Below are 12,119 nucleotides of genomic sequence, written 5' to 3' on the forward strand. Positions count from 1 at the left end.
ACACTCCAGCCAATTAATTTGTAAGTATTTTTGTTAAATTAATTTCATTACATATTATTTTAAATTTAGGTTCGGAATTTAGATTTAGGTTCGGAGTTTAGATTTAGGTTTCGGAATTTAGTTAGGCCCGGATTTTGGTAAATTTAAATAAATATTTGAAAAATTAGTAACTAATTTTTTAAAATTTTGTAGGTTCTGTCGATATGGCTCCTCGGGCTAAGAGATTTCACTACCGACAGCTCGTCGATTCTGACGGTACGGCCCCGTCTACCTCGGCGACCGGATCAGCCATCCCGGAGTCCTCGGGAACACAACGGACGGTTTCCCAACCGGTCGTTGTTCCACAGCCGGCACCGCCTCCACCACCACCAGCCGAACCAGCGGCTCCCGCACAGGCCGATCCTAAGGCTGATCCGATCCCGCCTGTACCGTATGCCCAGTTTACGGTACAAGATCTTCTGGCGCAACCCGGTCGTGAGACCATGAACAAACTCGACCCGGATCGAGCCCCAGGCATCTTTTGGTACGTAATTTTTTTCCTACAATATTTTTAAATTAATTAATATTTATTCTTATATATTTGATATTAATTTACTTTTTCTCTTTCCATTTGACTAGGTTTACGACCGACAATGCAGTCGGTCGTAACGTTGCATATATCATCAAGGGGTTTTTCGTACAACCCCATACCAGCTGGAAGAAGCTGGATCAGGCCACACTTGACACTTGGTTCAAGTGTTTTGCGGTAAGTAATTTACCATTTTGTTTAATTGTAATTTTAAATTTTAACTTTTTACAATAATTACTAACTTCTTTTTTTTCCTAGCAAAACTGGCATTGGGAAACATCCGCACACGGACGTGTGGAGACGGCTTTTAAGGAGAAGGATAAATTCCGCCTCAACAACACCGTTTCCGACTGGAAACGGAAGTGGGAGGTTGACGGCGACAAGGCCAAGCCGGCGCCTATGGCCAATACCGTCTGGCGGGGCCTTGTCCAGTACTGGTTGGATCCGCACAACCAGCTACGGCCGCCACGTGTTCCGGATCTAGGTAAGTAGTTAATTTCAATAATATTAACATTATTTTTTTTTCTTATAATAAATTCTAATGAAAATATTTTTCAGGAACGCTACTGACGATGCGGGAAATCGGAAGAACGTCCCGCACACTTCCGGCCAGATTCCTTTTGCCGGAAGACGGCTTATGATGGTAAATAAATTTAAATTACTATTTTTTTTGTTTTCAAATAATTAACTCTTATTTCTCGATACTAAATAATTTTTTTCATTTTGATTTTGTAGGTCGAAGATAACGGAGGAGAACTTCCTCCGATGACGAAGGTTTTCGCCGAGACGCATAAGAAGCGTAACGGCGAATTCACGGATCCTCGGACGGAGGAGATCTACAACGCCGCCTGTGCGGCGATCGAGGAGCGACAGACGCAGCTGACTCAGCAGGCGCGTCAAACGTCTCCCAGAGGTAGCTCGGTCCAATCGACCCCGGCGCTGACGGTGGCGGAGATGGACCAGATCTTCGAAGAGGTAAATTTAATTACTATATTTAATTAATATAACTTTAGTTTTAAATTAAATTTCTAACCATAATGTTTTTAAAATATTTGTAGGTTGCCCCAAAGAAAAAGGGGCGGGTATTAGGGATGGAGTCCATCCGTGATACCCCGAGAGCTACGGCGACTGGTCACGTCCGGGTCCCGGATCCGGTTATCCGCCAGAAGATCGACCAGATGCGGACCCGGTACGAGACGAGGATCGAGCAGCTCTACGGTCTCTTCGAGATCATGGGAGCCGACAACCCGGTACTCATGGCGTAGTTGGACAAGCTGCAGGCTGATGGGGTTGTCGGATCGTCTGCCGCCGGGTTATCCACTAGGACGCAACCGCCGGTGCAGACGGACGAGGAGATATTCCGATCTCTCGGGGTTGAGCCTCCTAGAGCCGGAGATCAGGCACCGGCGGAAGCATCAAACCGAAGACCCGGCAAGGAACACGTCCAGGACGATGGGGAGGAGGCCGGTGACGGGATCGACGGGATCGACGATTTAGATTTAGATTTAGATCTGTAGGGTTTTTATGTAAATTACAATTAATTTTAATTTCAAATTTTAATAAATTTTAAATTGTAAATTTTGTTTTTTAATTTAAATTTTAATTTGAATTAATTTTGTTTTTTAATTTTCAATTATATTAAACGTCGTATAATCGTCGTAATAGCTTTACTAAAACCATCGTACATTCGTCGTAAATATTACGACGAATTTACGACTAAAACGTATGACGACAAATACGAAGATTATACGTCTGTGCTTTACGACGATTTTACGACGAAATGATTAAATACTTTACGATTGATTTACGACGATTTATGCGTCGTACATTTTACGATGATCTTACGTCGACCATTTACGACCACTTAACGACGGTTCAGGCGAAGACCAAGTCGACGCAATTCGATGTAAAATCGTCGTAAACTGTACGACGCATTTACGACGATTTTGTTTCTCTCGATGTTACGACGAAACGAATCCGTCGTATATTATATGACGATTTTACGACGATTTGTCTATTACGACGATGACTTTACGACGATTTTGAAATCGTCGGTAGTCCGTAGTAATAGCCCTATTACGACGAAATAACGATTATTTTGGCCGTTGTAAAATGATGTTTTTCTTGTAGTGTAATTGAAAAAAATACAATAGACGAAATTACCATAAATCGGTCAAAACATATAATTGGAAAAACTTTTTTGTTTTTGACTTCCACTTGACTGAACGGATGAATCTGAAATATTATAAATTTGGAGATAAACAATAAATAAGTGATTATCCATTAATCCAACAAAAATAATTTGACTGAGGACAAAGAACAGTAAGTCAGTAACTGACTTTAACACGGAGGAAACGAGTGTAAAAATGGGCCTACGTTTACCACTAACTCAGCCCACATTTTTCTCATAGATTTTCCCAATTTATTAAGGAAAAAGTTTTCAACTTTAAGGAAATCAATTAATCATAATATTAAAAAATGAGTCATTCACACATGTCTCTATCCTCCACAGCCAAATTCACCAATTTTTCCCTTTGTCCAGATTCCGACAATTCCACTCTCTGGATCCACCACTATATAAGAAGACGATAGAGCGAAGCTTGAGATGAAGAGTAGAGTCATTCTCAGCCATAGAGAGAGAAGAGATAACATTAACAACAACAGAGACAGCTTCTGTAATTATACACAGATTGATACCATGGAGAGAAAGCCCTTTGAGGTTGAGACGACGACAACGACGACGGCGACGGAGGATCACAAACCCTACTCCGCCGTCGATGGTGGTGGTTCTGATTTGACATCGACGGTCGATTCATTTGACGACGAGCAGAAAAAGCTCGTTTATAGAGGCTGGAAAGTCATGCCTTTTATCATTGGTAACGCTTTTTTTTCTCTTCAGACATACTCTGTTTTTTTTTTTTTTTTTTTTTTTGTGTCTGCTTTGTCGGATTTTAGACAGAAATATAACATTTTGTCCGTGATATATTTAATTTGGTTTATTTATCTTCTATTTCACTTGACTGCGTCGAAAATCTCGAATTGGAGTTCCTCCTTTAAGATTTCAGAAATGAAATTGGTTTTTTAAAAGACAAGATTTTTGTTTAAAACCCAAATCAAAACCAGAGGAGATTTTTGCACAATTATTATATAGTTTCTCTAGATAATCTAACCAGATCTATCTATGCAAATATATTTTACAAATTTTTGTGAAAAGAGACTTTGATTCATGCAGTTAAGTTTCTGAGAGTGGATAAGATTTTTGAGAATTTTGTACGCTTAAAGACAAAGTTAGTTTCCGGGAGTTACAGCAGTTAGATGTCTAAAAAGTTTCATGTGAACCCTTTAAAAGTCCAATCTTCGATTTGTGTGTTTCCGTTTCAAAAGTTGAGAGTTAAATGTAAAAGTTTCTTACTTTAATGAGAAACCCATTTTTTGGTTTGACTAATCAGTTGACAAAAAAATCATTTGTGTCTTCACAGGTAATGAAACATTTGAGAAGATTGGCATCATTGGGACATTATCAAACCTTCTTGTCTACCTAACTCAAGTATTCAACCTCAAGAGTGTTACAGCTGCAACAATCATCAATGCCTTTAGTGGCACAATCAATTTCGGGACTTTCGTCGCTGCTTTTCTCTGCGACACTTACTTTGGTCGCTACAAGACTCTCAGTGTTGCTGTCATCGCTTGTTTCCTGGTACTAATTGCCTCATCTTGTTTTCGTTTTCTTGCCAAGATTCGTCTTTTTTGTTTCTAAACATTTTTTTCATCTCTGTAGGGATCGTTTGTGATACTAATGACTGCTGCAGTTCCTGGATTGCACCCGACTCCTTGTGGAACAAAAAGCTTTTGCCAAGGCCCAAGTGGTGGCCAGATTGCGTTTCTGCTGATGGGTTTAGCGCTTCTTGTGGTAGGAGCAGGTGGGATCAGGCCGTGTAACTTGGCGTTTGGAGCTGATCAGTTTAACCCCAAATCCGAATCAGGAAAGAAAGGAATCAACAGTTTCTTCAACTGGTATTTCTTCACTTTCACGTTCGCTCAGATCATCTCGCTCACGCTGGTTGTGTATATCCAGTCGAATGTGAGCTGGACGATCGGTTTGAGTATACCGGTTGGTCTAATGTTCTTGGCGTGTGTGATTTTCTTCGCTGGTGATAAGTTGTATGTAAAAGTGAAAGCCTCTGGTAGTCCTTTGGCTAGTATCGGTCATGTTATAGTAGCAGCGATCAAGAAACGAGGATTGAAGCCAGTTAAGCAGCCTTGGCTCGAACTTTACAACCACATTCCTATTAACTATCCAAATACTACACTAAAATACACTGACCAGTTTAGGTAAACGATCAAAGTCTGTTTCTTTGTTCCCCTTTCTTTACATTTTTTCTTGGTTCTTGTTTTGCTGAAGAGATGTTGGTTTTGTTTATGTTGCCAGATTTCTAGACAAAGCAGCGATTATGACCCCTGAGGACAAGTTGAAATCCGATGGAGCTGCTTCTGATCCATGGAAGCTATGTACGATGCAGCACGTGGAAGAAGTGAAATGCATCGTGAGAGTGATTCCGATCTGGTTTGCTTGCGCCATTTACTACCTAGCAATAAGTATGCAAATGACTTATCCGGTCTTCCAAGCCTTCCAGGGTGACCGGAGATTAGGTTCCGGCGGCTTCAAGATTCCCGCAGCCACCTATGTAGTGTTCTTGATGACCGGTATGACTGTTTTCATCATCTTCTACGACCGTGTCCTTGTCCCGTCACTGAGAAGAGTGACCAGGCTAGACACTGGTATAACACTCTTACAGAGAATCGGAGCTGGCATTTTCTTTGCTGTGTTGAGTTTGTTGGTCTCGGCGTTCATAGAGGAACGTAGAAGAAACTTTGCGCTGACGAGACCTACACTAGGGATTGAGCCACGAAGGGGAGAGATCTCGTCCATGTCGGCTATGTGGCTGATTCCGCAGCTCTTGCTTGCAGGGGTAGCAGAAGCTTTTGCAGCTATTGGACAAATGGAGTTTTACTACAAGCAGTTTCCTGAAAACATGAAGAGCTTTGCTGGTTCCATCTTCTATGTTGGGGCAGGTGTTTCGAGCTACCTTTCTAGCTTCTTGATCTCGACTGTTCATCGAATGACTGAACATTCGCCTTCCGGGAATTGGTTAGCTGAGGATCTGAACAAAGGGAAATTGGATTACTTTTATTTCATGCTCACTGGACTCATGGTCGTTAACATGGTTTACTTCTTGTTAGTGGCTAAATGGTATAGATACAAAGGAAGTAATGATGAAGACAAACCTGTGATTGAGACCAATGAAGAAGAGAAGAAGCAGCATCAGCAACTAGACAAGAACTCTGTCTGATCTCGAAACTTTATTGTATTTTGGTCTTCTTCTTCAGTCTCTCTCCTCTTTGTTGTTGTACTCTTATAGATGAGATGAATGAAGAGAATCACTTCATCTTTTTTATACATGTATTGTTGTAAAATAAGTTTTTTTTTGCTAATATCATACTGCGTACAACGATTCTGTATCGTCTTTCAACACAACAGAGCAGAACAAACCACTAAAAGAGGAGACCAAGAGAAGACAGTGAAAAAATGTTTCTTTGTTATGTTAAAAGGTTGGAATTTTGGCTTTGAGTTATTGTAAAAACAAGTTTGGAAAATTAAATGAAAAATGGAAAGAAAGAAAACGTATAATTGCTAGAATAAGAATATGTAAGAAATGAGAAAATATTTTTGTTTTTTTTTGGTCGGAACAAATTCGAGTATTTTTACTTATAAAATTTTGAAATTTTAAGAATAGTAAAATGAAGCAATAAAATAAAAATAAAAATTTGATTTTTTATTCATAAACGTAACGTGGAGACTCGCCTCCCTCTTCCCTAGTCTCCACGCATCTGTCTCTAATTCTGTTCCTCATTTCCCTCTTTTCTCCGGCGACGGCCAATCATCGGAAACGGCCGGGAAATTTTCAACGAAGAGAGATTCGCAAAACTGTTACAGTCATTGTGAAAGAAATGGGTGTGGATTACTACAATATACTGAAGGTGAATCACAACGCGACGGAGGATGATCTGAAGAAAGCTTACAAGCGCCTGGCGATGATCTGGCATCCCGATAAAAACCCATCGGCGAGGCGAGACGAAGCCGAGGCCAAATTCAAGCGGATCTCCGAGGCCTACGACGTTCTCTCCGATCCACAGAAGCGCCAGATCTACGACCTTTACGGCGAGGAAGGCCTCAAATCCGGCAAAATCCCCAATTCTTCTTCGTCGGAGGCTTCCTCTTCTTTCTCCTCGCGAGCGCCTCACTTCCACCACCAGCACAGGCAGCATCCGCCCAACGCCGCGTCGTTTCGATTCAACCCTAGAGACGCGGAGGATATCTACGCCGAGATTTTTGGATCTGAAGGCGGAGGCAATGCCGGAGGAGGCGGCGGCGGCGGCGGGAGAGGAAACCGGACGTTTAGGGATGGGAGTTTCAGGAACGGTCATTTTAACACCGGTGGTAATTACGGTGCGAATGGTCATAATACCAGTGAGCTGAGGAAAGCTCCTGCCGTGGAGAATCCATTGCCGTGTAGCTTGGAGGATCTCTGCAAAGGTGTGAAGAAGAAGATGCGGTTATCTAGAAACGTTTACGATGCTTCCGGGTATGTTTTCTTCTGATGATTGGTTTTAGCTGAAGGGAAGGTTATACTTTTATTATCTTCTGGTTTCTCTAGAAAGGTATTGTTCTGCATGGTCAAATTGAACTTGGTGGATAGAAAAATGGTGACTTTATTAGTTTATATCCAGGAGTTAAGCGGTTGATTCATGACAAAATGTAATGTGTAGCTTCTCAACACTCTTAAAATTGAACTCTTTGGATGTTTAAAAGGCAGAAACTTTTGTGATTGTAGTATAGGAAATACTAGCAAAGACCCCTGTTCGAAGATTAACGTGTTTTTCTTACGTTTATCTATGAAATGCTTTGTTTCTTTCAGTTACTTCGGTTTTGCAGTTTACGCTGCAGGAATATTCTATGCATAATGAGAATAGATGATAGCTTGCACGTATCTGTTTGCATTTTTGGCTCATCTTGCTTCATAAATTTGTTTCTTTCTCTATTGAACGAAGAAGTACTTGTCCTCAAGTAGAACAAGTGTTTTGTGGTGAGACATGTCCTTCCATTATTGTAAGAGAATAGTCGCCTATTGGGGAAAATTTGTTAGTGATAGTCGCGATATTACTCGCTTGTTGGTGAATAATGTCTGCATATAGAGAGAGATGGATTTGAGTTTGTTTTATCATCGATTGAACCATAAAGAAGATGATTATTTGCAGAATAAACCTATTCGAAAGCGTCTTATGTTTCAACACTGTTATGATTCGTGTTGTTTGATCTTTGCAGTAAAATGAGGGTCGTTGAGGAGATATTGCCAATAGAAATAAAACCCGGGTGGAAGAAAGGCACAAAGCTGACATTCCCTAAGAAAGGCAATGAAGAGCCTGGAATCATACCAGCAGATATTATCTTCGTGCTTGAAGAGAAGCCACATCCTGTTTACAAGAGAGACGGAAACGACCTTGTGGTGAATCAGGAGATTACTCTACTGGAAGCTCTAACCGGTAAAACTCTCGACCTGACCACGCTTGATGGAAGGACTCTGGTGATCCCACTAACTGATATCATCAACCCCGATCACGAGATTGTTGTTCCAAACGAAGGAATGCCAATCTCTAAAGAACCTGGGAAAAAGGGTAACTTGAGATTGAAGCTTAACGTGAAATATCCGTCGAAGCTGACATCGGAACAGAAATCGGAGCTGAAGAGAGTTCTTGGTGGGGTCTCTTGAAGAAGTCGGTGATGATGAATGTAGATAGCAAAAGTAGAGGAGATGATAGATTGTGAATGGTAGGATGGATTCTTCTAAGGGGGCTTGGATTTGAAAGCCGAAGATCAAACACGAGCTTTGCTTCTGTCTTTATTTGTCTTGTTTGGCATTTGACATTTTTCCCCTTTTTTTATTTATTTTATTCATTTGATTTGGTTTTGTTGCCTCTTATTATGTGGGTGTACTCCAAACATTGAGGTATGCTTTGTTACCTATTTAATAAACCTTTGTTTTACCAACTTGGGCAACTGAAATTTAAGCCAGAACAACACAAGAATAAGGAAGTGAAGAGCAATCTTTATTCAATAGGATTTGTGAAAAAGAGTAGTTAAAACACAATGTACACTTTCTGTGACCAATATATTGGTGCTTCACTCTTTTCTTCCTCTCTTCTTACCAGTACTTATAGATGCAAATAAAAGATGCATAGGATCCCAAAAAGGTACTTTAAAGGAGGAAATAACCTATTGATGAAAATGTTTCAAGCAGTGCTCGAGACCGGAAAGAGCTTTTCCACCATGTTGTTGGAAAGGATTCTATTTGGGTCCAGCTCCTTGCGTGCTTTGTTGTATGCATCCACCGGGAAACGTTTTCTGAGTCTTGCTTGTAAGGCTTCAAGTTCCTCTTTATCCTTTGGTATCTGATTAAATAAAGATTTAAACACTAAATATTAGAAGTTGTCCAAATGAAGACAATTAATTGTATTTCAAGCAGAAATAGGTATTCAGGTTCCGATGAAACAATATAACTCTAAAGAGGTGAGTGAACCAGAAGGACATAGTTAAGTCGAAAATGAAGGCATCTGTTCGTTGGAGTTAATAATCTCAAATTTAGATTGGAAAATCTACAATTACCTCAATTTTTGCCCAATGTTCATATGCAGAATATTGATCCCACAATCGTGCCTGCGTCAAATGTCTATAGTGGAAAAATTCATCTGTGATGTCCTTCCTCTGGCGAGGGTCTGCTGTCGGGAGATACATGATTATACCAACCTGATAAAATATAATGCACCATATTAGAAGTGTAGATGAAAAGCGAGAACAGAAAAGAACAGCAAACAGTCAATGCTGAACAAGATTGGCCAATAGCAATAATCTATCACGTGAAACAACAATAGCAAATTATTTAGCATCATTTCTACTGGCTACTTCTTTATCCATATACATATTAGCATCAATATTTCAAATGTTTTCTCCACAACAAAAGGCAAAAAACAGGAAACGAGCTACATAAAGACTGACACCAATATCTCTTTATACTTCCTTTCATGAAAAAAAAAAAAAAAAACAGAGAGCAAACAAGAGTTACCCATGAGAAAATGTCATCCTCTGCAGTGCTGAATGCAGGACTAATGGGGCTCTTACTTCGAGCAGTCCAGCGCTGCTCTATTGGAGCAGGTGCTGGTATTGCTTCCTTTTCTATCAGTTCTTTCAGCTGTTCTATGTATTCAAGGTCTTTCATGCTGGGTTTGGCGAGGGTTCCAGCGGGAAAACAAGTTTCTGATACCCACTGTTGACCACCACAGTCAAAGCCCAGAATTTCATCACTCCACCCAACTCTATATCCTTCTGATTTCTTCCAAAACTCTGCCTCAGCTTGATTTACTTTTCCAACATGAACATCATTGAGAGGATCGAGTGCAAGTAGCTTATCTCTCAACTCTGTAAATGAAAGCTCGTTTATGTCTGGCTCCCTGCTCTCAGGAGACTTCTTATTAGACTCCAGGACCCTAAATATCACGGGGAATTTTTTTTTTTAGTTTGATGATTTCATTCAGTACTCCACCTTAGAGAAAGCAAGTTAGAGGCAAGAATTTAAGCATAACAATACCTATATTTCACAATGCTCTCTCTATAGAGGTCACGAACATGTTGTAAAGCCTCATCTGTAGTGTACTTTGGTTTGGACTTAGGTGGCCCACTCCATTTTGATACAGGGTTGCATGTTACAACCACGACAGTGTCGGTATAAGGAATATAGAGGTACTTCACATGCTTGTTTGAAGAGAGCAATTTTCTGGACAGCCAGAAAAAAACAAAAACAAAAGTTGGGAAAACTTCCACCGTGAGCCAAATTATGAGATCAATTTGCTTCATAGTAGAGGGTGAGCTTTCCCAAAGGCTCCAAGTGAATGGGGTAATAACTAGAAAACGAACAAAACCTAAAGTACTTGCACCAACCTGATGCTTTTCTAGTAATCTGATCAGGAGGAAATTGTATATGCTGGGCATAATTTTTCATGGGTGACGATATGATATTGAAAGTAAGACAAAGAAAGTTAATCAACACTTTACTTGTGATTTTTCTTGATTTCTTCCAAATTTGAGACGTATGTGTGCTCCACAAGTTCCTGTCTTTCAACACACTGGAGGGTGACCTCAGCAACAACTCCAAGTCCACCAAGGCCACATCGAGCTAAATGAAAGAGCTCCGGATCTTTGTCCTTTGAAAGTTCAATTGTTCCCTCTGCAGGAGTCACCAGCTTCATACTGATCACCTGCTCATCAATGGGAGGCAATCTAGCACCTGTCCCATGTGCCCCAACCTGAACATAAACAAAGTCTTAGAGCCTAAACCTCAAAGCACAAGATGGAGACGAACAACTGAAATGGCAGAAGATGTTTCAGACTTTCAATTAGTGTCACACAAGGGAGAGAAGAGTATGCAAACCTGAATAATACCACCAATCTGCTGCTCTCTAATGGAGGCAAAGTTCTGGAGAGTGAGACCATAGTCTTTAATGGCGTCCACCAATTGCTGGACCCTAATCCCAGCCTGCACCCGAACTCTCTTCTTCTCTTTATCCACCTCGAGAACTTTGTCCATGAGCGCCAAATTCACCATCCCTGAGCGAGACAAACCGATCCCATTCGGCGAGAGACCCGATCCAACGGGTCGAATCCTGGACTTTTTCTCATGAGATTCCTTGACGATAGCTTCGAGTTCAGCGAGATTCTCCGGCTGGTTGAAATTCCTAGTCTGTACCTCATGAGTACCGCTCCAGTTGGAAACAGTGTGAAGATCTTCTGGCAACGGAGCGTAGCGGAAGATTTGAGCCTTCTTGTGCTTGGCATTTTCAGGGAACGGGAACGAGAAATAGGTAGCGACACCACTGAATATAGCGAGTGCTGCGTATCCGGCGTACTTACGGAACTCCTTTTCTGAGGCGGAGGACGAAATCGGAGGCGGCGGAGGAGGAGGCGGTGGCGGTGGTGGAGTCAACGTTTGACCGGTGGTGCAGAGAGTACGGAGAGGCGAAAATGGTGGACGGATGGTGGATGTGGAAGGAGTTAGAGTTCGAGCCGAACGGTCGACGGAGCGTCGGAGAAGAAGTGACCGGAGCATTTTGTTTTAGTTCAGGCGATCTGAACCTGAGGGAAAGGTTTCTTGTTGTTCAACACATGGATCGGGTTTAGTGATTTAAGAAAATTTACACAATAAGCCCCGAAAGTACTTTTATTTTCATAATCTGAGCCGTCGTAATTTGCTTATGAACAAATTAGTCCCACTAGTAGTTGTATACTCTCATAAAACAACACAATACTTCTGAATTGGTATCAGATGGTCCAGAACTCCAGATTCGTATTTGTGTACCGGTTTGTTTCTTTTTGTCCCACATGGGAATACGACACTGTCGTATTTTTGGCAGTTTTTTTAATCAATGTTAATCTTGCATTATT

At 41.1% G+C, this 12,119-nt stretch overlaps 3 protein-coding genes across 3 annotated transcripts; 2 read left to right on the forward strand and 1 right to left on the reverse strand.

The window, feature by feature from the left end:
* Nucleotides 1-3,130: 3,130 nt before the first annotated feature.
* Nucleotides 3,131-6,088, forward strand: LOC18021052 (protein NRT1/ PTR FAMILY 2.10). The gene is made up of 4 exons (XM_006404250.2): nt 3,131-3,444; nt 4,048-4,265; nt 4,347-4,900; nt 4,998-6,088. Exons 1-4 carry the CDS (start codon nt 3,174-3,176, stop codon nt 5,917-5,919), a joined length of 1,965 nt encoding a protein of 654 aa, XP_006404313.1. The 5' UTR covers nt 3,131-3,173; the 3' UTR covers nt 5,920-6,088.
* Nucleotides 6,089-6,434: 346 nt separating this feature from the next.
* On the forward strand, nt 6,435-8,669 carry LOC18021053 (dnaJ homolog subfamily B member 1). The gene is made up of 2 exons (XM_006404251.2): nt 6,435-7,212; nt 7,953-8,669. Exons 1-2 carry the CDS (start codon nt 6,578-6,580, stop codon nt 8,395-8,397), a joined length of 1,080 nt encoding a protein of 359 aa, XP_006404314.1. The 5' UTR covers nt 6,435-6,577; the 3' UTR covers nt 8,398-8,669.
* Nucleotides 8,670-8,726: 57 nt separating this feature from the next.
* Nucleotides 8,727-11,809, reverse strand: LOC18021054 (L-galactono-1,4-lactone dehydrogenase, mitochondrial). Its single transcript, XM_006404252.2, has 6 exons — nt 11,110-11,809; nt 10,734-10,984; nt 10,270-10,455; nt 9,748-10,168; nt 9,291-9,431; nt 8,727-9,076 (listed from the first exon to the last, which is right to left on the reverse strand). The coding sequence occupies exons 1-6, from the start codon at nt 11,782-11,784 to the stop codon at nt 8,918-8,920; spliced, it is 1,833 nt and encodes a 610-aa protein (XP_006404315.1). The 5' UTR covers nt 11,785-11,809; the 3' UTR covers nt 8,727-8,917.
* Between the last annotated feature and the right edge of the window lie 310 nt (nt 11,810-12,119).

This window comes from Eutrema salsugineum, unplaced genomic scaffold (assembly GCF_000478725.1).
Source record: "Eutrema salsugineum unplaced genomic scaffold, Eutsalg1_0 scaffold_16, whole genome shotgun sequence".
Classification (NCBI taxonomy): domain Eukaryota; kingdom Viridiplantae; phylum Streptophyta; class Magnoliopsida; order Brassicales; family Brassicaceae; genus Eutrema; species Eutrema salsugineum.

Excerpts from the sequence above, each read along its gene's own strand:
- LOC18021054 (XM_006404252.2), bottom strand. The coding sequence starts at position 11,784 with ATGCTCCGGTCACTTCTTCTCCGACGCTCCGTCGACCGTTCGGCTCGA. Across the intron at positions 10,456-10,733 it reads GAAATCAAGAAAAATCACAA|AAAATTGCTCTCTTCAAACA; the intron begins GTAAAGTGTTGA and ends CTGGCTGTCCAG. Across the intron at positions 9,077-9,290 it reads AACATTGGGCAAAAATTGAG|ATACCAAAGGATAAAGAGGA; the intron begins GTAATTGTAGAT and ends TTATTTAATCAG.
- LOC18021052 (XM_006404250.2), top strand. The coding sequence starts at position 3,174 with ATGAAGAGTAGAGTCATTCTCAGCCATAGAGAGAGAAGAGATAACATT. Across the intron at positions 3,445-4,047 it reads AGTCATGCCTTTTATCATTG|GTAATGAAACATTTGAGAAG; the intron begins GTAACGCTTTTT and ends GTGTCTTCACAG. Across the intron at positions 4,901-4,997 it reads AAATACACTGACCAGTTTAG|ATTTCTAGACAAAGCAGCGA; the intron begins GTAAACGATCAA and ends TTATGTTGCCAG.
- LOC18021053 (XM_006404251.2), top strand. The coding sequence starts at position 6,578 with ATGGGTGTGGATTACTACAATATACTGAAGGTGAATCACAACGCGACG. Across the intron at positions 7,213-7,952 it reads AACGTTTACGATGCTTCCGG|TAAAATGAGGGTCGTTGAGG; the intron begins GTATGTTTTCTT and ends TGATCTTTGCAG.